A 26,165-nucleotide genomic window follows, 5' to 3' on the forward strand; every position below is an offset into this window, starting at 1 on the left:
AAATCTTGACCTAAAAGTCACTATTAATGGTAAAACCATTAGAGTATTATATTTCTCTAACATTCCTAGCAGATGTTTGGCAAAGGAAAAAAAAAATCTCAATTTTGAGCAGTCTCAGAATCTGGTTATAATTTATTATCATACTTTTCACCATTCACATAATAAAAGCATAAGATCTACGTTTAAATAGGGGTTATTTTCTGAAATTAAGTAATATATACAATAGATGGACAGAACACACATTCACACATACATAATATTTGTGTTAGTTGTTCATGTTGGCTCATTTTTTTTGTTTTTGTTTTTTTTAGTGCTGTTGAAAATTAATCAAGGACTTAGCATGGGTAATAAAAAAACAAATTAACAAAGATGCAATTATAGTTACCAGAAGAGGCGATATGGATTCTGAAGCCCGGAAGCTTGTGTGGGGAAAAGATTCAGGATAGCTCCAGAAATGTCCTTTCTGGAGCTTTCAAACCCAAACTTGGATCTCTCCAGACAAAAGATTCAAGTCGACCTCCTGTTTTAATAATGAAACAGCTGTCAAGGTCGAGGACACTCTTGAGGGTCTTCATTGGTGATGGATATCTGGGTGGTGTTTGTTTTGTTTGGGGGAATAAATATTTGAAGGGGGTAACCGAAGAAGGTTATGCTGCTGTTATGATGTTATTGATACACAGGCTGACGCTATTATGGCGGATGCTATCAGGCTACATTATCTTTATGCCTCCAAGGTAACCTGAAGCAACTATCTATTGACTTGGCACAACCTTCCCCCGAAGCGTCTGCCCTGCCTGGGGAGTGTAACCCAAGCCAACCACATGCCTCACAGACAGCTTTCTTTAGCCACTGACAGCATCGAGGAAGGAAGAGCGTGAAATCACCTGGGATGAACGCTTCTGAAGGGGTTTAGCAGCTGAGTGACTCTCAGGGAGGGTGGACTTGCCATCTCCTAATCTACTTAGAGGCAACCACCAGGAAGCCCTTCTCTTCAGGCAAGGAAACAGTTACTATAAGGAAACTGGAGGTGAGCTGAACCTTTGGAACTTTTTCCGTCCCCTTTGAACTTTGCCATGTTTCACTTCAGGTCATGTCCACGTGGAAAGCAAGGCTCCCCAGAAGACTGAAATCTCCATCTAGAAAGATGCATCCGTTTCCATGCTCAGCTCTGCTCGCCTGTTTTGGGAATTCAAGGGAGAATGCTCCCTTTGATCAGCCCAGCACGGCTGATACTCATTCCACCATCTATGATCAGCCTGTGGCCAAAGCGGGCCGACACCCAAGTCACCCGAGAGGGGAAGAAGGGAAGGCAGAGAAAAGGCGAGATTCCGGCACCCGTTCGGAGAGAAATGGCAGTGCCAATCGGAATTCAAGTAACCACACTGCTGTCCAGCCTGCTAAGACCTCTGAGGACGCACTTGGGTCCCTAGATGGTGAATTGGACTGTGAAGCAGCTGCTTTTCAGACTTCTATCCCCAGACCATCAATTATTGAAATGCCAATGGTGAGTGAGTATTCGGAAGCTTTATGAAAGGAATGGTGTTGGGGGAGAGGTCTGATCATTTGGCGAATGCCTTCAGGGAACAAACTTGTTTAACTTTATAAGTGCCTACAATATTGAGGGGACTTCTTACTAGTGAGAGGAAGTAAAGCCTTTGAAATTCTCAGAAAGTCAAAGGACGTGAGGGGCGGCAATGACAGCAAGCCGGGGTGCCTTAGTAGCAATGACCAATATTCACCTTTAATGAACTGCCCAGGGTGCTTCAGAGTCAACAGTGTCTCAGTAAAAGATTAGGAGTAATACAATCTGGGAAAGCATTCTTTTTTTTTATTGGTCTGTGAATTTGTTTATATGAAAATCCACACTATGAAAGGTTGGATTATAGAATTGAAGCAATTGCTTCTATTTGAAATGAATCACGTGACATCAAAGCAATCTGGGAAAATTTGGAAATGACGATCACTGTATGAATAGCAGTAAAGAAAGGAACTAGCTGATATAACTATTCTTAATATGGGTGCTTCTGTGTTTGTTTTCTGAGATTTAAAGGCAGGGGAAAGAAGTTATTTGAAAAATATGGAGCTGCTGCTCTTATAAGGCAGTATCTTGAGTTATTTATCTCACTTGTTTTTCTGGCATTACTGAATTTTAATTGTTTTATTGTTGAGACAATATTCTGAATGTTCTGATTGGATTGAGCTGCACAAGGATTTCAAAATCCTTGGTAGTCCCAAAGTGGGGAGGCTGTGTAGAGGCAGGGTTTCTTGAATAGCAGTTTGCAAAGATAGCCCCTGCGCGTTTTGGGGTCGGATTCCTGGCCAAGTAGCTTAGGACCAGACTTATATAACTGAGAAGTCTTTGGGGATCCATTACTAAGATATTCTGATTTTTAAAACATCATTTTTTTTCTATTAAGTTTTTTTTTTCTATTAAGTTTAATAAATCATTTTTGTTTGACTTGCTGACTTGAATCCAAGAAGCCTCACTAGCAATAGAAACCGCCAAACAGTGAAGGCAGAGTTAGAATATTCTACCAGCTTATATTAAATAATTAAATGGACATAGGATTTCACTAAGCCCTCTGCTATAGCAAGAACTATAATGTTTTGTTTTCTAACACCACTAAATCAGACCCCAAACAAACAAGCAAACAAAACCCAAAACATTTGTTTAATTTTCAGTTTAGACCCATACCCAGATTAAGATATTTTTAGTCGTACTGTAGTTAGCTGAGTGGATGCCAAGGCCAAATTTATGTCTGTTGCATGTGCAAGGAACTAACGTGTACTGTTTTAATGAACTGGAAGAGTTCCTGTTGCGTAGAGACGCTAGTAATGCAGGAGCCATCCCACATTGCTAAGTATAGCAGCAACTATACAGAGTTGACTTGATTTTATCTTTTTGTTTTAGGGGTATATCTAATACAGGGCCTCACGGTAATTATGTGTATTCCAATAACCAATTAAACACAGCGAGCTAACAGCCATATTTATTGTCCACTCGGTATGATCAAAGCCATGGATAGATGACAGAGGTTAGGCAGGCTTTATGATTCAACCAGCCCTAATGCAAGGCTGAATATAAATGTCCCAAAGAGAGACACACACGATGGTTCAAAGGAGGTCGGAAGGTCTGGAAAGGTAGATTGCAGGGGAGGTGGAATTTGAGATTGGTCTGGAAGGAAGGTTAGGATTTTTAAAGGCAGAGATGAAGGGGAGGACATTGCAATGAAAGGAAATTGTATGAAAAAGCCCTGGATGTAAGGGCATGTAGCACAGACATAGATACATCAGAATGGCTGAACTGGAGAGATACCGGGAAAGGTAGATTGAGGCCAAAAGGGGAATGTCCTGAATGCTGCAGTGAGAGGTTAATGTCATAGGCAGTGGCAAAGCTTTGAGCAGAGACACGCCACGCTTGGGACTTCACTCTGGGAAGATAAATAGGTAGAGCCACATGGGACGGATTAGTTGGGAAGACTGGAGCTGACAGGCCACCGCAATAACCCTAGCCTGAGCATAGTTAGAAAAGGAACAGCAGGAAGGTGAGGTGGGAGGGGCAAAGAAGGGACCCCATGGGGTAGCAAATGCAGTAGTTGACTCTGGGGTCCAACTAGAGAGGGAGGTGAGACCAAACCGGCAGTGATGAAATGAAAACACTGCAAAATTAAATGCCAGAGTGTGTGGGAAGAACAGGTCCTGTGGGCGTGGTAAATGGGCATCTAATCTAGTTCAAATGTGAGAAGCTACCATTTACAGAGTACTTGCTATACACCAGCCATTTCTCTAAGTTCTTAACACGGAGTATCCCAACGTAGCCTGGTCACTTAGTCTTATAATTCCCATTTTACACATGAGGACATAGCCATTTAGAGCGGGTAAGGTACCAGCCCACAGTCACATAGGGAGAAAGATAGGGCCAAACAGCACCCCGTTCTGATTTCAACGTCCGACCTCTAAATTCTACATGCTTCTCCTGCTCATTATTATGTGTGTGGTGTTTGAGGATTTACCATCAAATATTTATACGTGATCTCACTTGACATACAATCAAATTTAAATTCTGTGTGTGTATATTTACATATAAATGTATCTATACGTATAATAATAGTTTTTACTATTTGCTTTTTATTAATTTGCTGAACGTTTTTCTAGCTTAGTTTTATGGTGTATAACACTATGGAAAGGGACACTTCCCATTTTGCACCCTGTGACGACAAGGCTTTGTTGACGACAGTGTGGGATTGCTTTGAGAGATTCTGATTAAAAGTGCCATAGCACTGCCCAGATTTTTCATTCCCTAGTAATTTTGCCGTGACATGTTTCCCCTCATTAGGTGGTAAATGATCTTCTTTTGTTATAATCTTGTCCAGAGATAAAAATATTTCCCTTTTGGACGCACTGATCCTCACTGTTCAAGCTGCCTTGGTAGAGGCAACAAATAACACTTTTCTTTTTGAGTTCAGCCTCAGGACATAACCATAGTGAAAAAATGGGGATGAACGAGTCCCTCTTTCCATCTCTAGTTACCTGGTGGTCAGACAGGAGGATGACTCATTTACATTTGAAACAACATCTGGTCTTAGGACAAAAGCTGAAGGTAGGGAAGCCAAGAGAACTAGTGAAAAGGAAAGGTTTCTGTGTGTGATTCCATGTGCACACGTCTGTATTTATTAGGTTGGTGCAAAAGTAACTGCGGTTAAAAAGGTTAAAAATTGCAAAAACCACCATTATTTTTGCACCAACCTAATGTAAAGTGATGCCGATTAGTCTTCAGCCTTTTTGTCGTCTTCTTTTCCTGGTCCAGGCCTGAAATCAAGGTGACGACAAGCCCCAAATTGGAATGTGTCATATCTTCTAGCTTCTGATTGTAATTTTTTTGTTTCTTAGTGGTCTTGCAATTGAAGCGTCTTACAATTGATGGGATTGTAGAGCCAGTGAAATACAAAAGTATGCCATTTACTTTTTAGCCAAGAGTTACTGTGTTCTTACTCTGTGCCAGGACAGCACTAGCCCCTGGGAAACAAAGATGATGAAGACATAGGCCGTGCAATTGCTTCCATGCTGGCGGAGGAGACAGTGGGTAAAAAGGCAGTGTTAGGGCAGTAAGAGAAAGCTTACAGGTCAGCACTGGGTGCCACAGGAGCACAGAAAAAAGGTTCTCATTTTAGCCTTGGGAAGACAGGGGAGGCTGAAATACACGGAGGAGAAAGACGGGTTTCTACTTCATTCTTTAATAATTTCACAGGACCCAACACTGCACCCTTCCTAGTTGAATGGTGCTGTTTCTCCTCTCTCCTTTCCCCTTACCCATGTTGGCAGTGTAAGAAAGGCACACTTCCTACACGAAGCAGCTTCAAAGCAATTGGGTCATTTCAGAAAGTCTGTCCATAGCAGTTAAAGTTTTTATCTCCTTCGTACTTCAACAATGCAGCCAGCTTGACACAGGAAGAAAAAGCAATTGTGGTTTGGGAAATCATTCCTGGGTATTTTAACTAAAAGTCATTTTTACACAAAGAAAAGGAAACAGGCCATCTTGGCGTTGACAATAGCACTACTTTTTGTAACAGGCTGGTTTTGCTACTAGACAGAGAAGTGTTAACCAGGACGTCCCAGAACCCACACAGTGGCCTGGACCAAGACTCACAGGCTCAGGCAGTCACTGCTCCCTAGGGTCCAAGGTCTAGCCATCAAAAACACAGTTTCATCCTTTTCTAAGAGGTAGTCTCTTGATACCCACACTCACAGGAGCCTGATGTTGAAAGCAGAATGTCCTGTTAGTTGCAAGCCTTGAGGAGTAACTGTCAGTGTAGGGTTGACTAAGCCACGTACTTCCTCCAAAGGAAAATTACACATAAAGAGAAACGGCAACCAGAAATGTGTTGGAGAGTATAGACTCAGAGAAAGGGGGAACTACAGGTTTTTTTCTTTTTATTGCAGTGAAGTATACATACCATAACATTTACAATTTTAAGTATTTATAAGTGTACAGTTCTGTGGCTTTAAGTCTATTTACATTGTTGTGCAACCATCACTACCATCTCTCTCTAGAACATTGTTCGTCTTCTCCAACTCAAACTCTGTACACATTAAACACTAATTTCCCATTCACCTGTCTCTCCATCCCCTGGGAACCACCATTCTGCTTTCTGTCTCTGTGACTTTACTCTAAATACCTCCTAAATGGAATCACACAGTATTTGTCCTTTTGTGTCTAGCTTATTTCACTGAGCATAATGTCCTCAGGGTTTATCCATGTTGAAACATGTGTCCGAATGTCCTTCCTCTTTAGGGCTGACTAATATTCCATTATATGTATGAGTATATACCACACTTTATTTACACATTCATCTATGGATGAATGACTGGGTTATTTCCACCTTTTGAGCATTGAGAATAATGGTGTTATGAACATGAGGGTACAAATGTTTCCTCAAGACTCTGTTTTCAATTCTTCTGAGCATATACCCAGAAGTAAAATTGCTGGATCATAAGATAATTCTGTTTTGATTACCATAGTTTTGTAGTAGGTTTTGAAATCAGTAAGTGTGAGACTTTCAACTTTATTCTTCTTTTTCAAGGTTGTTTTGGCCATTTGGGGTCCCTTGAAACTCCACATAAATTTTAGGATGGATATTTCTATTTCTGGAAAAAAATCATAGGGATTTTGACAGGGATTGCACTGAAACTATAGATCATTTTGGGTAGATCATCTTAACACTTCGGTCTTCTAATCCATGAACATGGTCTGTTTTCCCATTTATTTGTGTCTAAATTCTTTCAGCATTGTTTTGTAATTTTCAGTATACATGTCTTTCACCTCTTAGGTTAGGACAATCTGTAAGTATTTTATTCTTTTGATGCTACGGTAAATGATATTTTCTTAATTTCCTTTTCAGATTGTTTATTGTTGGTGCATAGAAATGGAATTTTTCAATACTATGCAACAACACTGTGTTGAATAGAAGTGGCAAAAGTGAATATCCATGGTTCCTGATCTTAGAGGATAAGTTTCAGTCTTTCACCATTGAGTATGATGCTTCCTTTGAGAATGATGTGGATTTTTCATATATGGCCTTCATTGTGTTTAAGTAGTTTCCTTCTATTCCTAGTTTGTTGAGTATTTTTATCATTAAAGCATATTAAATTTTGTAAACATTTTTTCTGCATCAATGATATGATCATATGGTTTTTTTTCCCCTTCATGCTGTTAATGTGGTATGTTATAGTGAATGTTTTTCCTTTTTTCTATGTTGAACAATACTTGCATTCCATGTGTAAATCCTACTTGTTCCTGTTAGTATATGGTATAATTCTGTTTGCTAATATTTTATTGAAGATTTTTTGCATCAATCGTCATTAGGGATACTAGTCTCTGGTTAACTTGTAGTATCTTTGTTTGACTTAGGTATCAGGGTAATGCTGGCCTTGTAGAATGAGTTAGAAAGTGGTCCCTCCTGTTCAACTGTTTGGAAGAGTTTGAGAAGGATCAGTCTAGCATGTTTGGTAGAATTCATCAGTGAAGCCATCTGGCGCAAGGCTTTTCTTTGTTGGGAGGTTTTGGTTACTGTTTCAACCTCCTTACTAGTTTTATAGGTCTATTCAAATCTTCTCTTTCTTAATGATTCAGTCTAAATGAAGTGGAGCTACTTTGATAGCATCCCCAAAGTAGAGCAATTACAATATGATTACCACTTTTTGAGCACTATTAATAGACTAGGCATGGTGCTAAGTGCTTTACATGGATTAGCTCATTTGATCCTTCTAAAACTTTTAATGTTAGTTCCTGATAATCCCAATCAATCCTCTGCCCCAAACCCTTCAATGGCTCCCCAAGTCCGTCAAGAGTAAAAGTCAAGTCTCCAAAGTTGCTCACACGTCCTATACAAAGTATCCCCTATCACCTCTCTGAACTCACCTCCTACTGTTATTACTTATGGGGAAACTAGGACTCAGGGGAATTAAGCATATGATACATTTCCACTCTAAGGGTAACCCTTCCAGCAGACTGAGAAGCTCAAATCAACAGATCAAAGCATGACTTCCTTGGGCAGTGCAGAACTCACGATACCAATAACTAAATAGCTGCTCCTTCTTCTCTCCTTGTCTAGGCTCCATGCCCATCTTTCCTCTTTTCTTGGCAGAGTCTTTGTTAAAACCCAGGGTAGCTTAATTAATTGGGTTTCAGCTTCCTTGGTTAGAATCAGATTCCAGCCACATTCTCTTGAAGATACATCAAGGCCGTGTTTTAATTGGAATTTAGTGTTGGATTCCTGGATGCCTATTCCCAGAAAAACTTTTGGAGGTATTTACTTCTCTTTATAGGCAGCTTATTATACAACAAATTGATGTTTATTTTCTTATGTTGTCCTAAAGTCAAGCCTTGGAAGTAGAGAGAGCATTGCTGCTTAGAAGCATATTGTAAACTTGTGTGTAAACGTCTATCACCCCTTATCCCGCCCTAACCTTACATCCTCCTTAGTTAAGCATTATTGCAGGCAACTCTTTCGGGCTGCATTTCCACTGTCGAGTGCAAAGCAGTTTTCCTGCATTTCTTTAGAATAAAATCTTCCCTTCCTTTCTCTATAGGCCCTAATAGAAGAGAACAGAAATCTGGGCTGCCTATAAAAGCAAATACTCTATTAAGGAAGCTCTCTGCTAGACAGATAATTTGACATAACATTTTTAAATAGAAAGCAACTTATAGATCTATGCAATCAAATGTTAGTTTTCTAGTTCTTTCTCACGCTTCTGAAAAGAAAAAAATAGAAATCATGAACTGTCCCAGCCCAAAACAAGGAGGATATCTTAATGAACTGGTGGGAATCTCGTCTCATTCCTTTGAAGCCTGGATAATTTCTTATGCTAGGCTTTTACTTTCAAAAGATGTTAAATACGTGATAGTGCATGACATACCCACTGAACTCTGACAGGAATTTTCCAATCCAGATATTCAGTTGCATCCCAACTGGAAAAGAGAGAGACAGCTTCTCAGCTTCCCCTAGAATGAAATAAAACAAATAGTCCTCATCAAACCATGAAAATCTACATTGTACTGCTTTGACTATTGGAGACCATCCACAGAAGACTGCAGAGAATGGCAAAAATGCAAAATTTTCAAACAATTTAGAGCTGAGGGGCACATATATTCCAAACTAAGAAATGAAAGTTGATTGTATAATTTCATCAAATTTTTCAAGTGCGGTTTCATCGTTTTCAAGTGTGGTTACTCCTGCATTTACAATTCAGATAAGAGTGATAAGTATTTTCTAAGAAGGTGCTCATACATTGGAAGGAGAAATGTATAGAAGGAAGCGGTCGGCCTGTTTTTCATCAGCCCCTATTTCTGGCTCATCGGAGAGAATCTGACAATCTGCCCATGACTGAGTTGATCCTCTGCCCTCATTTTCATAGGTGACTAAGGAAAGAACAGGGTTTATTTGGCACATAGGCAATGGCCTGGAGTATCTAACCAAAGAACCACCAAGGACATGCCAATTCACTGACAAGACCCATTTCCCCCAAATACCTGCATCTGTGAAATTGGAATTCCCAGCCTCTTGATTATATAACGCGCAGTTTTACTCCAGTTAAAAAGCGAACGCCAGTATTCCATTCGCCGGGCATGCTGGAAACTTTAAAATTTCCTATTCTCTAGTAACCACAAGAGCCAGTTGAATGAACGTGCTATATCAATATCAATCATGGGAAGTTAGAGGTTTTTGGTTTTTTTTCCAGCTAAGGACTTGTGTTAACCTGATCTGAACAGCCACAGGTTTTTTTCATTCACGTTTTTTCCTTTCCAAAGAAAATAGAACTTATCAAGTTAACGTCTTTTCCAGTATGAAGTCGATGGACTTGGTTTTGTAATTCCACACGAGAGGAGGTGAGAGTTTGGAAATTTGAGGCAATTAGAGGAAGGGGGAATCTCCATACAGAGCATAGTAACTACCATGGGAAGTATTTATGAATTTGTTGGGGGAAGCTGGTTTGTGGGTGTCCCACGTTCAGTTAAAAGGTAAGTGACAACTCAGCTAACTATTAGAACCTAAACATGTAGGCATGATTTGGTTGTCCATTGCAAAAAAGAAACTTACCCTCAAATGGGTCACCTTCATGAGGAAAGTCAGTTTCTGTAACTTAAAACATCAAATCTCAAAAAGATGTTTCATGTTATTTATTACCAATAGTAATTAATGTACTACAACTTGCTAATAATAAACTGACTTTAAATTTATTTTTTATAAAAAGCACTGCATAGTTTTATGAAAGATTCAATGTGATATATGCACACTTCTAATTAGAGCTAATTCAAAGTTATCTCTTTAAAAAAAAATCACTCACATGTGATCAAGTAATCTTTGCCAAACGCACCAAGAATATACAATGGGGAAAAGATAGTCTCTTCAATAGTGTTGGGAAAACTGGAAATTGGACCCTTATAACATAACACAAAAATCAACTCAAAGTGGATTCAAGGCAAATGTAAGACCCGAAAACCTTAAATCTCCTATGAGAAAATATAGGGGGAAAGCTCCTTGATATTAAGTCTTGGCAATGAGTTTTTGGATTGACATCAAAAGCACAGGAACAAAAGCAAAAATAAACAAGTGGGACTATGTAAGTCTAAAAATCTTCTGCATAGTAAAAAAACAACATCAACAAAATTAAAAGGCAACCTACATGTTAGAAGAAAATATCTGTAAACCATGTATCAGGTAAGAGGCTAATATCTAAAATATATAAGGAACTCATAAAACTCAATGGCATAAAAGCAAATAAGCCAATTAAAATATGGACAAAAGCTCTGTATAGGCATTTCTCCAAAGCAGACATATAAATAGTCAATAAATATATGAAAAGATGTCAATATTACCAATCGTGAAAGAAAAGTAAATCAGAGCCACAATGAGCTATCACTTCACACCCGTTAAGATGGCTATTATAAAAATTAAAAAAAGATGGCTATTATCAAAAAGCCAAAAGATATCAAAATGGCAAGGATGTGGAGAAAAAGGAGCCCTCATACACTGCTGGTGGGAATGTAAATTGGTACAGCCTCTATGGAAAACAGTATGGAGGTTCCTCCAAAAATTAAAAATAGAACGACCTTATGATCCAGTAATCTCACTTCTGGATATACAAATTCTGACAATTAAGTTAGCAAACTTGTTGCAACGTTGTTGCTAACCTTTTTTGATATCAGAGGGATTGTTCATTATGAATTGGTACCAACTGGACAAACAATTAACCGAGTTTACTATTTGAAGTACTGAAAAAGCTGCATGAAAAAGTTAGACGACCTGAACTTTTCAACAACAATCCATGGCTCTTACATCACGACAATGCACCAGCTCACAGGGCACTGTCTGTGAGGGAGTTTTTAGCCAGTAAACAAATAACTGTATTGAACACCCTCCCTACTCACCTGATCTGGCCCCCAATGACTTCTTTCTTTACCTGAAGATAAAGGAAATATTGAAAGGAAGATATATTTATGACATTCAAGACATCACAAGTAATACAACGACAGAAAAAGAGTTCCAAAATTGCTTTGAAGAATGGAGTAGGTGCTGGCGTCAGTGCATAGCTTCCCAAGGGAAGTACTTGGAAGGTGACCGTAGTGATATTCAGCAATGAGGTATGTAGCACTTTTTCTAGGAAGAGTTCACGAACTTACTTGTTAGACCTCGTATGGCCAAAGGAAATAAAATCACTACCTGGAAGAAATATTTGCACTTTCATGTTCACCTTGGCATTCTTCACAGTAGCCAAGACATGGAAACAACCTAAGTCCTAAGTGTCTGTCGACAGATGAATGGATAAAGAAAATGTGATACACACACACACACACACACACACACACAAAATGGAATATTATTCAGCCTTAAAAAGGAAGTGCATCCATCTTTGTCATTTGTGACAACATGGATAAACCTGTAGGACATTATGCTAAGTGAAATAAGCGAGACACAGAAAGACAAATATCACACGATCTCACTTTTATGTGGAATCTAAAAAAGTTGAACTCATAGTAACAGAGTGGTGGTTGCCAGGGGCTGGGGTTGGTGAGGGAGATGCTGGTGAAAGGGTACGAAACTTCAGTTATAAAGATGAGTATGTCCTGGAGACCTAATGTACAGTGTGGTGACTACAGTTACTAACAACATACTGTGTAGTTGGCTAGGAAAGTAGGTCTCAAGTGTCCTAACCCCCCACCCCGACCCACCCCCATACACACAGAGGTAACTATGTGAGAGGATGGATATGTTAATTAGTGAATTGTAGTCATCACTTCACAAAGTATACATATATCAAAACATTGTACGTTGTACACCTGAAACACAATTTTTATGGGTTGCTCAATCCCCAATAAAGCTGGAAAAAATGTCACTCTCGCTCGTCTGCTCTCTGGTATACTCACTCAAGGGGGAAAGAAGGGAGACACGAAGCTAGGAGGGGCTGGCCACGTTCCTCACTGAGGGATGGGGATGAAGAAATCATGCATCCAGAGGCCAAATATAGGGTGAGATCCTGTCTGAGGAAGTTCTTGAATGGGAGCACCAATGATATCCCCTTAAGCACTAATTCCAAGAGAATACTTCATTTTGCAAAGGCAAAAATGCTTGTCAGTCATATATGTGAATACCACTCATTTCACAAGTGAAAAAATGAGTTCCAAAATCTATTGCACTTATCAGTGAGTCCTCTGGTTCAGATCCAGTTAACCTCATTTGAAACGCTTGCTGTGGCCACCTCTGAATGCAAACTTCAAATACTAACTAACCACCCCTGAGCATTGACTCCAAAACATTCTTTGCTCTCAAGAAGGAGCACAAGGAAAAAACGTGCTTCAGTTTAGCCTTTGGACATTGTTGGCTGAGATGGGAGGCTTGGCCCCTCTGCAGCCATCCTGTGAGTGTGAGGACAAGCCTGGAAATGAAAGTAGACAATCGAGAGATGGCAGAGCAGGCAGGCAAGAAAGCACCCGGGTCCATGAGGATGCCGTGGAGCCACTTCAAATGCATCAATTGTCCTTAGGTCCAAAGTGTTTAACTGCAGTATTTAAAAATAATTACAAACTGTTTTAACAAGGGTGACCCAGTCCCAATTACCCTGGGAAATTTCCAGGTGCCATTACAGCCATTTCAAATTCAGTGTGTTCAGAAATGAACTGTCTTTCCCCTTAAACCTGCCCCATATGTCACTTAGGATGCTTTTAGCTGCAAGAAACAGAAAACCTCACTTAAACTTAGTAATATGGAAATGGATAATCTTACTTAAAAACAAGCCCTGAGGTAGCGCGGCTTTAGGATTGATGGATTCAGCAGTTCAATGAAGCCATCGAGTATATAGATTCTTCCACATTTGCTGAGCCATCCATTACATTGGCTCCATCCTACGAGTGGTTTCCTCTGTGGTTGTGAAACAGCTACCAGTAGCAGCTGGGCCACATGCTTCTTTCCTCCCCTACTAGCAGCGCACTTTGGATAATCCCTTCTCTGTCCCTTCTCTGCCACCAGTTTCTCAAACCACCTCCAACACCCATTCCACCAGGTTGGTGCCCTCTCCTGGGCTTCCCTGGTACTTGGTGTTTCCCTCAATGAAAGCACTTGGTGAACTGCACCCGTTGATGTGTCCGAATCTCCACAAGACTGTGAGGACCTTGAGGGCAGAGATTGTATGTGTTTTTCTTTTTATCTATTACAGGTTCAATAATGCATGGCATATACAGGGCACTTAATAAATGCTTATTAAAGAAAGGATGAAACAATAAAATCCAAATCAGGGAGCCTTGTGGTACATGAGCCTTCACATATTCTTATCACTTAATCTTTGTTTAGTGTGGCCAATATCTTTGTGTTCTACTCATTATTTTGGAAATGGATGGAAATAATTTTAGACCACACCAGGGCGTAGGGGCCAAGATAACTTTTCCCCTTGAAGAATAAACTGTTTATCACTCAGGTTTGAGACAAAAGACCCAGAAATATTTATTTTGAAGTGAACTCAGCCAGAGGAAGCAATTCCCACTCCACTGTCCTTCTAGTCCATTTTCTGGCCCTTTTAGTGGATTTCCCACACGGCAAGGAACTAACCTCTTTATGCTTCTGTTTTTCTATTTGCAAAATGAGGATAATGGGAGCATTTATGATTCTAGTACTGTATTAGAAAAAAATGACTACACAGAATGTTAAGCCTTACAGGAGAAAATATAGAATATTAATAACACAGATGATGACACCATTAAAATGGGAGAAGAAAACAAAGAGATACATTTGCCTCATTATTCTGTGATTTAATAACATGTGGAAAAGTATATGGATACTACTGTCCATCTTAATAGGATACCGAGCTGCGTTAAAGACACTGCCAAGAATGGTTTAAATTTTGTTCCCCCACAATTCTGGCTTCACAATGCGTTAGCTGGATTTTTTTTTTTTATTACTGATTTGCAGAGAACTCAATATCTAAAAGATGTTGTTAATCTGACTTTAGTATGAAGCATGTGAGTTTGCACTGAATGGCTTACTTTCTAAATCTGAGATAAAAGCCAATGACTTACGTGTTTCCCCGAAAGTAAGCCCTAATCGGAAAATAAGCCCTAGCATGATTATTCAGGATGACATCCCCTGAACATAAGCCCTAATGTATCTTTTGGAGCAAACCTTAATATAAGACCCGGTCTTATTTTTGGGGAAATACGGTACATATTATTGTTAAGTTAGGGGGTGTCACAGGGGAAAACAGTAATCTAATTTAATAAGAAACCAATAATTTCAAATAAAATGTCCAGCAGATTATTTCTTCGGTGCTTTCAGTAATTAACGTGAAGTCTAACTTTGAAGCTTTAAAGTCTTCATTCAGGCCTGAGTTCAGCCAACTTCAACGGGGGCCTAAAAGGTGCTGAGTTGGGTTCGAGGCATCCCACGAAGAACAAAGCCCAATTTTGCCTTTGAGTTGCTTGACGTTAAGACAGGAGTCAGGCAGATACACAGCTGCAAGATGAGGTAACGAATGCCAAAATAGCATGAACACTTACCTCATTTCTACGGCCCAGTGTGAAAAGCATTTGTACAAGTATACACATTTTTTTCTTTCCCATCCAATGAAATTTCCATACGCCCGAATTTGATCATACATCAGTTTCTCATGATCACCACCTCAAAATGTTCCCATTTTGCTTTCTTCTGTTGTAACTCCCCATCTCCATGCTGTCCTGTATCATTCTTGACTCCTTTTCTCCTGACTTCATACTTAAGCTTTAGCATTTCTGCTGTCACAGAGTCTCTATCTCCAGATTCTCTATCTCCATTCATTCATTCATTCACTCATTCATTCATTCACTCATTCATTCATTCACCTTTCAACTGTTGTTTCAGGGACTCTGTCAGTTCTGCACAAAACAAAGCAATAGACTTATTTCCTTCCCTTAAGGTTGCCATCTGTCTAATAGAAACGCCCATGAGGGTATGGGTGCCATGACAGAAGTATGGAGTACTAAGAAGGGAGGCAGTGAATTAATGCTGCACAAGAGCAGGGGCTCAAAGCTGAGAAGGTGTTCACCAGATGAGTAGGGCAGAGAAAGGCATTTTTGGCAGCTAGTGGCTGAGAGCCTGACTCCATTTGGCTTATTTGGGAAGGGCACATCTTATCTCATATGACTACAAGTCCAGAGGTTGGCTGCCTGCAGAGCTGCTGAAAGAAGCAGAGCGACAGAATCATGACAAGACAGAGTACTCTGGTGGTCCCTGCGGGCTCTCAGGCAGACCCTCTCATGTCACAAGCCCATTTGGCTCCCCAGAGCATATTAATCTCTCTCAGAATAGATGACTGGATTTTTTTTTTCAATGAAACTTTTATTAAGAAGGTAAGATAAATGAAACAAATATAGAAAGTGTTGAAAAGAATGTTTACAGAGCATAGATTTTCTTTATAAATCCATTTGCTGGCACTGCTTTACCTTTGAAAATGCATGTCAGCAGCCCCAGCGGCCCAGCCCAGATGCTTTACTTCAGATAAAAGTTTTGTGTTCCTTGAATCCTCAGGGAGCAGCCCACTAGCACGTCCTACAGATGGGGACCCTGGCCGGGCATTTAGGGCAAGCTGGCCTCACTCTTCTCCTACCCCGTGCAGACATTCTCAAGGAGGTGCCAGCACTAACCTATCTCCTAAATGACTCCGTGGCCTCAGGTCTTTGAGACTAGATATTCTTTAACCAGGCTACATGTGCAAGAGGTCTTCACTAGTCAGACAATATTACGGCCAGTTCTTCATTTTAGAGAGGACTTCTGTACGTCTCAAGCTTTTGTGTGGCACCATCCATCCTGTGTGACCCTCTGAATTATATCCATTGCTTCCAGAAGCCAAAAGTGAAACCCCTTGTTCTGAGTTCCAGAAGCTCCCTGTTAAATGACCTACTAGGTTTTTTATTCCTGTCTGAGGGACAGCTTTTAATCTGTGGCTCATCTGCAGGACACGAATGGTTGACAAGTCTTAAGCCAAGGCGGATAGCTCCCCCCAGCCCGGCACTAGCACTGTCATCATTTGGATGATGGAGGAGCCATCTTTCAGAAATTAATTGCTACGTTTCACAGCAACAGGGCGATTATACAAGCACAGTATCCAGACTGAACACAGTTCCCATCCATTCACTCCTTTATGCTACAAATATTTATTAAGAACAGAAAATGTGACCAGGTACTGTCCTAGGAGCTGGATATCCATCCAGTTGTGAAAACAACAGTCATTGTGGGGCTCTAGCCTGCCGAAGGAGGTAGACAATAAATAAGATAAATTAGTAAGTTAAACAGTATGTGATAGATAGTAATAACTGCAGGAGAAAAATTTAAGGCAAAGGAAAGGATATAAAATGTTGAGGGTGCATTAAGAAACTGTGGTACGTTTATACAATGGAGTATTACTCGGCTATAAAGAAGAAAGAAATCTTACCATTTGCAATGATATGGATGGACCTAGAGAACATTACGCTAAGTGAAACAAGTCAGATAGAGAAAGACAAATACCATATGATCTCACGTACATGTGGAATCTAAAGAACTGAACAAATGAGCAAAGTAAACAGAAATAGTCTCAGAGATATAGAGGCAAAACTGATGGTTGCTAGAAGGAAGGGGGGCAGGGATGAGGAAGAAGGGGAAGGAATTAGATAGCATTGCCACTGGGATATGAAAGACAGTTTGGGGAATAGAATCAATAATGTTGCAAAGATTTTGTGGGGCGTCACATGGACACTTGTCTTATTAGGGAGACCACTTCATGGACGGTGCAGGTGCCTGACCACAGCACTGTATACCTGAGGCTGAAGTTGAACAATATTTTGTGTCAACTATAATTTAATATATATAGTCATGGGAATAGTATAGGGAATAGAGTCAATGGAATAGTGATGGTTATAAATATAAGATGTCAGAGGGGCAATAGATTGGGGGAGGGGGTTATCACTTTGTGAGGGTGCAATGTCTAACTATTGCATTGTTTTGTACACCTGAAATTAATAAAAAAAGAAAATGTTGGGGGTGCAGAAATTCTGGACAGGGTGGTTAGAAATGATCTGTCTTCTATTTTGGGTTGATGGCTATCTTAGTCTGTTCAGGAGGCTATAACAAAATACCAGAGACTGGGTGGCTCAGAAACAACAGAAATTGATTTTTCACAGTTCTGATGGCTGGAAGTCTGATCAGGGTAACAGCATGGTCTGATGATGGCCATCTTCCAGGTCTCTGTTCTCATTGTATCCAGGGGGAGGGGGCTCTCTGGGGTCCCTTTACAAGGCCACTAATCCCACTCATGAGCGCTTCACCCTCATGACCTAATCACCTCCCAAAGGCCCCACCTCCAAATACCATCACACGAGATGGGGTTCCAATATATAAATTTTGGGGGTGGGGAGACACAAACATTCAGTTTATTGCAATACCCATCTGTGTTTGTTGCTATTCTTATTGTTCATGCAATTAACTGATGAATAGTTTTATCCCATTGTCTATCCCAGTTGCTCTCAACTTCGGCTGCATCTAGAATTGTTTGGGGAGTTTTTAAAAATCACTAACACTAATGCTGATATGAGACTTTGAGAAATTTGTATTTAATTGATCAGAGTTGGCATTATTGCATCAGTATTTAAAAAGCTCTCCTTGGTAATTCTAATGTGCAACCGGGTTTGAAAACGACTGCTCTACCTAAGGGGACTGAAGCATTTGTGAGAACCAGACTCTAAGAACTGGCTGATAGAGAGCATGTCTGTGAAGTAGGCGATGAAAAACACCAATCAACATCATGCAACGGCTTCTTTAAATTCTTTTACCCTCAAAATGTTCCCAGGATCCTTAAGGAAAACAGTGCCCATTACCAGGTGTGAAGGATCCCTGGTAATTTCTCTGTAAAGTGAATGGCAGAACAAAGTAAGAAGGGAAAAGGAAGTATCTGTGATGTACTGTTTTCAAATGACTTTTTCACCCTCAGTAAGTCATGCCTTGTCAAATCTCCTTTGAAACTTAAAACAAAAACTGCCCTGCCTATCAGCACTTTATGCAGACTTATTCCATCCCCCCCACTGCCCTGCAAGTATAATCAATGACATCCTTCAAATTAGGCTCCAAAGCATAGTCATATCCTTGGCGACTAATTGGAAATCTTCCAAAATTTACCTTCAAGTTCCACAACCAGCCTCTTTAAGAAAGAAGGAACCAGGAATGACACAGCAGAAAAGCAGAAAGGATCTGGGACCCCAGAGATGTTATTGAACCATCCTTGTAATAAACGTGCCTTTGGAGATAATATATTCCATTTTGTTTAAGCCAATTAATCATGAGAGTAATTTTCAGCTAAAAGCATTGCATCTAATACACAAGGACTTACCATCTCCATTTTGTAGACTGACCTGTGGCTGAATTGGGTTAAATAATTAGCTTAAATCACATAAAATTTTGTTTTAATAAAAAGTAAACTTCCTCCTTTACCGGTGATATGTACATATCTTCTTTATGAAATTTTCTTTGACAATATTGGCTTCTCGTTATCCTCTGTCTATTTAAAACCCGATAGTAGGTAGCGCCTTCCGCATACCTCCTAGCATGCAATTATACACTGGGTCACAGTATTCTCTAATTGCTTTTCAAATGTTTATCTTTGTCCCCGACTAAAAATAAACTCTTTGAAGGCAGGTCCATAGCTTCTCTGGTGTAACACAGCCTGGGGTACACAACAAATGCTTCATACAGACCAGAGAAAGTGATTGACAAATGCCCAAGTCTGGACCATACTGACACATTAATAATCTCGTTTGATGGGGATAAGTAATTTAAAACTCTCTGCAGAGTTCTTTTCTCCTTGTAAGGGAGGCTGACAAAAAGTCATACTTTATGTGATTAGTAATAACATTATAATAACAAAAAAAAAAGGAAAAGGAAGCAGGAGCCAGATGGTTTTGTGAAGAGAAGAAAGAAGGGAATGGAAGAGGGCTTTATCTGTCCTGTGGAACTAGTTCCAGCCCCATTATTTCAATGAAAGAGCATGTTGTTTTCCCTTTATCTGTGGACGTTATCAGTAAAAGACGCTGCCTGCTTTAACAAATCTTCAACGGTACAATCTTTTCTTTGGTTGCTGGAGATTTTTTATTCCTATGGTTTTCACTACATGCTATAGAATTTTAGATGTCTTATTCACACATTACCACTTCTCTGTAGAAGTCATTAGGCAGTGGTTTCTTAGATCCCAAGGATTTCCTTCTTCATTTCTTGATCTTCATCAGGGAATTCTGGATTTGCCCTATCGGGCTCATTGAATTAGTACATCAGACTTCTCCAGAGAAACAGAACCAGTAAGTGTGTGTGTGTCTGTGTGTGTGTATCTTGTGTGTGTGTGTCTACATCTCTATAAAACTCAATATCATCTATCTATCTATCTATCTATCTATCTATCTATCTATCTATCTATCTATCATCTATCTATCTATCTATCTATCTATCTATCTATCTATCTATCTATCTATCTATCATCTATCTATCGAGAGATTTTACAGAATTGGCTCACAAAGTTGTGGGGCCCTGCAAGTCTGAAATCCACAGGCCAGGTCAGCAGGTAAAAATTCAGGCAGAATTTGCTGTAGTCTTGAGGCAGAATGATTTTTTCTTTGGGAAACGTTGGTCTTTGCTGGTAAGGCCTTTAATTGATTGGACGAAGCCTGTTCACATTATCAAGGGTATCTTTACTGAAAGCCATCTGATTATAGATGTTAACTGCATCTACAAAACACCTTTGCAACAACACCTAGATTAGTGTTTGATTAGAGGCTTGGGTACCATAGCCTAGCCAAGTTGACACATAAGACTATCACAGAGTCTGATGAAGAGAAAGCATCATGGATTTTGGAGTCAGAAGACCTGGGCTCTATTTCCAATTCTCCCACCACCTTGCTATCTCACAAACTTTCAGAGCCTGATTTTACTCTTCTGGAAATTTGGGGATGGGGCATAGACAAGAAGGTTCTAAGGTAGTGATGTCCATTCAGCTCTACAATTCTCAGGACCTTCTGAGATCATGCAGTGTCCTGAATGTCTCCCCCTCATCTTAAAAGTGTGGCTGCTCCTTGGTTGTGGATTTTGTGCTTGTTACCACAACAGATCTGCAGTGAGTGAAAACATGTTCTCTGGGGAAGAATGGATTCTCTAGGGAAAAAGGAATTGACGGAGTAATTTCTGGAGAGAGCAGTTATAATGGAATTGATTGGAAGGATGTAGGTTGAGGATGACGCTGTAACACTGTGACTCCAGAGTCTTTGCTTTGGGGATCTCTGAGTTCCTTTCATTCCAGTGCTGGTAACTTTACTCTCCTGGAAGCAACTCTGGCCTATTACCTGGTATGACTTGTTCCAGCTCAAAAGAGATTTTTCTAGGATCACTGAATAATTTTAAGCAGAATTTAGACCTTATTTGGTTAAATGCTCCTTAGAATTGTCAAGTCACCAAACCTATACATTTGCTGACTGACTTGGTTCAAAGAGTTGGTTTCCAGGTTTCTATTCTTCTAAAATACGCTTTCCCCTGACAGTGAAAATGTTGGCAGACAAACTGTCATACATCTTTACTCACATCTTGGCCCTGGCAAGCAGAGGTAACTTCAGCACTGTGTACTCACGACTTCTCGATCTTAGGAATGTAATCCAGGCTTTGGTGCTAAGAAGTATTTTTCGTTTTTCCCAGACCCGTATTTCATCTTTGAATGACTGTAAAAGGAAAGAAGTTCATGATTTTCAGTATATAACGGATTTCTATAAGAAAAATGAGATGATCCATATGGTTGCAGACACACAGAGGTGTTGTACCTGACAAGGTACATTTGCATTTTTAGTGGAAGAAACCCCAACTCAACAACTGAGGAAAGTACAGCTTTTTTTTTTTTATTAGTTTCAGGTGCACAAGACAAATACTTAGACGTTTATCATTTATATCCCTCACACTGTGTGAATCCCCCTCCCCCCATCCACTACCCCTCTGACATCGCACAGAGCCATTACATTTCCACTGTCTCTATTCCTAATGCTGGAAAGTACAGCTTTTGTTATTGAAAAGTCCAGAGTCAGGGAAGGCTTTGCAGTGGCTTCATACAATGGCTCAAAGAAGGCACCAAAGAGCAGCTCTTTCCAGGTTGCTTCTCTGCTTTTCACAGTGTCACTTTCTCTCTCTTTCTCTCTCTTTTTTTAAAGGCTGGCTCCCTTCATAGTCACTATGTGGCTGCCAGTAGTTCTAAGGGCTTTCACATCCTTGATCAGCTGGAGGGGAAAGATTGGCAGGAAGAGAGAGAATTTCTTTTCCAACCATAAAACAAGCCTTGGACTTTCTCTCGTTGTCCTGACATCCAAGGAGACAGAACTATACTGCTTGGCTAGACAAGTCAGATCCTATCTCCGGAGCTGGGCCGGAGGCCATCCAACCCACAGTGCATTGCTGCTTATCAGGGGAGGGGCACAATGGCTTCAGGGAGGGGCACGATGACCTGAACATAAGCGTTTCAGAAATTATTTGGAGTCATTTTTCCACCCAGAATGCCTTCTGTGAAAAATATGTTAGTTGAATTCAAGGTAATGTTTTCTAGCCATTACATACACTACATTTTATATAGGGGAGGAAGATGTTGAAAATTTGGAAAACAACTCACAAAATACTTTCTTTGGTTACCAAAATGAGAAAGCAAGCATATGTTTTTTTCCTTCTTTGAAGAGCAGTAAAATTTCTCTCCTTGTCACTGACAAGTAGATATGAAGTAAAAAACTGGAATAAACAGAAAGGTTAGTCACTTAAGTATTTTATTCCTTTCCTCTTGTTTTTCTTCCACCCATCCACACACAATAAATATGATATGGATATGACAAAAACTAAAAAAGAACTCTGTTTTACCATTAAATATTAAAGTATTATAACGGCTCTTTACAGTAAATCTAGAAGTTCCTTCTATATGCAGTGAATCTTGCCCAAGCGTCAACAAGTCTGAAGAAGACCCATGATTGAGGTGTGGGAACTGGGAGAGAGAACTTATTTGTTAATCTAATCTCCATGTCTTCAGTCTAATGGGGCTTTGTACTCCCATTCTTAACTTCTAGTTCCTGTTGCCATCCTGGTTAGGAGGGAATAGTAGAGCTTGGTTTGTCAGGAAAAGGGTGGTCATAAAGACTTCATATATGTGTGTCGGCGTGCGCAAATGTGTGTGTGTGTACACAAGTAATGACATCTATTACCACTCGTTATTACTACCCTTTTGATAACATCATAAATACTTTCTGAACTAGAAACTGTGCTTTAGGAGTACTTACACCTATTAAAATTATACTTAGACTGATAAAAATTGCCCATGCTTACGTTTTCTTTTATACACTATGCTGGTTGAATGGCAGAGTTTATATGAACCTTATCTACCCCGTCTTCCAATCACCAACAGATACTGTCACACCCACAGAGGTCCCCACACAGGATAGAATTACACGCCTGGCACACGTTTAGTTCTGTTGGAACTGGCTGCACATATTCTATACCAAACTCTTCGTATTAATAATCAAGGTTTGCTAGAGGCTATATGTCTTTGCCTCTGGCTTTGGCCTGGAGAAAAAGCAAAACTCTTGTCTGAACTTTGTGTAAGTGGAATGAAAAGAGAAACCTTTGAGTGTAAAGCTGTTCCCTTCCAGGCCTTCTGTCCCTCCCAGGGTTTCCGTGCCAGGGTGGTTCAAAGGGCCACCTTTGAAGAGATGAGTGAGGAGCAAAAAGGAAGAAACTCTGATGTCATGGAGATCTGCTGGGCAATCGGTTGAGTCCCTTTTTCCAGGCATCACTTTCCAAGGCTGCAGCAAAAACAGGAAGGAAGGATGCCCTCTCAGGTCAGAGTGAACGGGTCAGTGTTTCTGCAGAGGTCCGACGCATCAGCAGACAGGGATATTGGGAAACCTGCAGGCTGGGAATGACATCAGGCTGAAATGGAAAAATCCACCCTGGCCTAGTAAATATTAAAAAAGGAGGCCAGTGGGTATTTCAAAAGACATTTGGAACCTGGAGCAAGAGAGAAGCTGTGGATTCAATCTCTTTTCTGATTCCTTTCATTCTTTTTGCAACCTCCCTGTCTTTGCAGCCACTGGGGAAAGCTTTCTGGTCCTGTTCACGACCTCCTTTGGAAGTAGACGTGGGAACTTGAGGCAGGTAGACTTCTGTCTGGGCACCTTACAGTCTTTTTTCAAGAACCGATACTTCCTTGCCCTCTTGTTCCTACAGCTCTCAGAGCCACAGACCAGGGCAGAGGGACACCGAGGACAAGTCTGGGGCATCTGGGGTTGCTCCAGTGAATTACAAACATCCCAGGACTTCCCAGACTTTTTCGAAGGGTTAGCTTATCAGGCCAGTCCACTTCACCTGCCTCCTCTCAGAACTCTGCCAATGCTTGGCATCCAAGATTTGTTCAGACTTCCCTTTTCAGGGGTGGTTCCCCATCCTTAACTGATAAGCTCAAAGAGAGACACAGAGAATAAGCTCTGCTGTCAAAGCACGCTCCGCCCCTTGCAGGACAAGGGCCTTATATCGGAAACTATACAAAAACCAAATGGTTTCCCAAAATGTCCTCTAGTTTTAATAGCAAAGTAAATTTCTTTAAAAACTCGCATTTGTTGGTCTACTTTGGAACGTGCTCGTGTTTGGGTTAGGGTCTTTGTGTTTGGATTCAACCTCCCCCTGGATAATAACGGAGGAAGGGAGCAAATGTGCACAGCCCATCTGCCCCGCTGGGGCCCACTGTCTTCCTTCTTCTCATTACCTAGGGGATGTCCAACAGCATATGGCCCGGTTTAACAGATGTGCTGACATGGAAATAATGCCTTAGGCAGACCTGCCCCTAAGATATGCAGGACTGGAGCCATGGTTAAGAAAAGCCTGAGGCCAAGCTCCTTCTTTGTGCCACACCTGATTCTGTCTCACCTTGAAGGACCTCTAGCACATGTCTGTAAACCTCAGCCTACAGGTTCCAATACTGTCCCATCCTGCCCCAAAGAGCCACGCTTTGAACCCTCTTCCTGACCGCAGGACACACACCTGCCTCGTGGTCCCTCAGGTGTACAGACCTAAAGAAGAAGGCTCTATCTGGGTTGGTTGGGTCCCAAGTACGTGGAGCATGGTCTGGAAGAAAGATGGGTGCTGGGCAGACACGTCCCCTGGCTCAGGACTCCTTGAGTGAGATTCTCTAGAGCAAAGTGCTGCAGGCAGAGGTCCCGCAGGCAGAGGTCCTGGCTGCCTGGGTCTAAGGACTGGATTTTGGGTCCTGCAGTTTCAAGATGTCCCTGGGACAATATCAGTAAAAGCTGTGTGTTATGTTTGTACTTTTCGTAGACCTAAATGTTCTCGTCTTTGATATCTTTACAGTGCTATAAAAATGCTTTTCCAGCAAACTTCATTTTTATATCTTTCCATTATGATATAGTTCCCTTGGTTTCCACAGATGTCCTATGTCCCAAGATGTGGTCAGTAGTTATCTGGGGAAGATATTTTTAGAAGACATTCATGAAAGAGAACAATTTGCTTCTATAAGAAGGACGTTGGAGGTGCTACCAATGGGTTTTCATTCTAGCCTTGCCTCCAAATTCTTCTCCTGGTCTCAGGTGTTCTTGTATGAGCTGTTGACTCCCGTCTTTCCAAGTTCCCACGTGCCGTAGCTCCTCAGGGATCACTGTGGGGCCTGTCCAGGACTGGCTTCCATGATGGGATTAGATCTTTCTTTTCTTCCCTCTTCCCTATCTTAGGTTTCATTCCCTCAAGGTCTATGAGCTGTGGAGGTGTTCACTGCTGGTAACGGCCCCTCCCATCACACATTTGCATTGTCATAAAGTGGTTTTGGAGTTATGACGTATTCTGAAGACACAACTGGTGGTGCTTTTAGGCAGTGCAGCAAAAAAGTAGGAAGGATATTATTGGGAGGGGTGGGGTTCTTGGTACCTCGGCTCCCTGGGATGGAAGAGACCAATGATGAGAAGTTATCCAGATAGAGCAGTACTGGAATACAGCAACTACTGTCCTGCTTCATTTCACATCTCTGGGAAGCCCTCACTAGGTCTGAGAGGTGAATTTTGGCCATGTCTCAGTTCTAATAAGGCTACTGCATTATTCACTTGCCATGCCAGGGAGTCAGGATACTGGCACCAGGGAATTACTATATAATGAAGTGTGTCTCTTACTTAGATGAACTCACAGTCTAGCTTTGATCTACAGAGTCGATTTTAACCAGGAAGAACGCATGAGGCTAGTGTCCTAGCCGCCAAGTTGACTGAGAGGGGAAGGGAGTGTCAGAGGAATGCCAAAACGTGAGGGTCTCACTGAGGGTTGCTGAGCAAACAATACATTAGATCACACGTGCAGGGAAAGGCTCTCTAGTCCCCAGCCACCCCTTGGAGTGTCACTCAGGTTCCAAGTCATCGCACAAGCTGGCTTCCAAGAGGCTGACAGACCACATGATCTGGGCTTTTTGTTTCCTGTGAATGGCATTATTCCCTGGCTTACAAACACAGTCATTCCAGCTCAGTGATTCGTCTTTCCCAGAAAGGCTGGCTGGAACCAAACTCCAGTTCTCTTGCAGCCCTTTAATAGGTACTAAACACTGAGCAAGCTACAGAACACACT

The 26,165-nt window shown here is 40.9% G+C and overlaps 1 protein-coding gene across 1 annotated transcript in view; it reads left to right on the top strand.

Annotated features, from left to right (window-relative positions):
• Nucleotides 1–1,090: 1,090 nt before the first annotated feature.
• FAM107B (family with sequence similarity 107 member B) overlaps nt 1,091–26,165 on the top strand; it is a gene marked incomplete at its 5' end in the record, with an annotated part of 199,706 nt that continues 174,631 nt past the window's right edge. The window contains one exon of the mRNA XM_081054189.1: nt 1,091–1,501. Coding sequence (XP_080910315.1) covers nt 1,091–1,501 — 411 coding nt within the window. The remainder of the gene's footprint in view (nt 1,502–26,165) is intronic.

This window comes from Rhinolophus hipposideros (genome assembly GCF_964194185.1).
Source record: "Rhinolophus hipposideros genome assembly, chromosome: 1".
NCBI lineage: Eukaryota > Metazoa > Chordata > Mammalia > Chiroptera > Rhinolophidae > Rhinolophus > Rhinolophus hipposideros.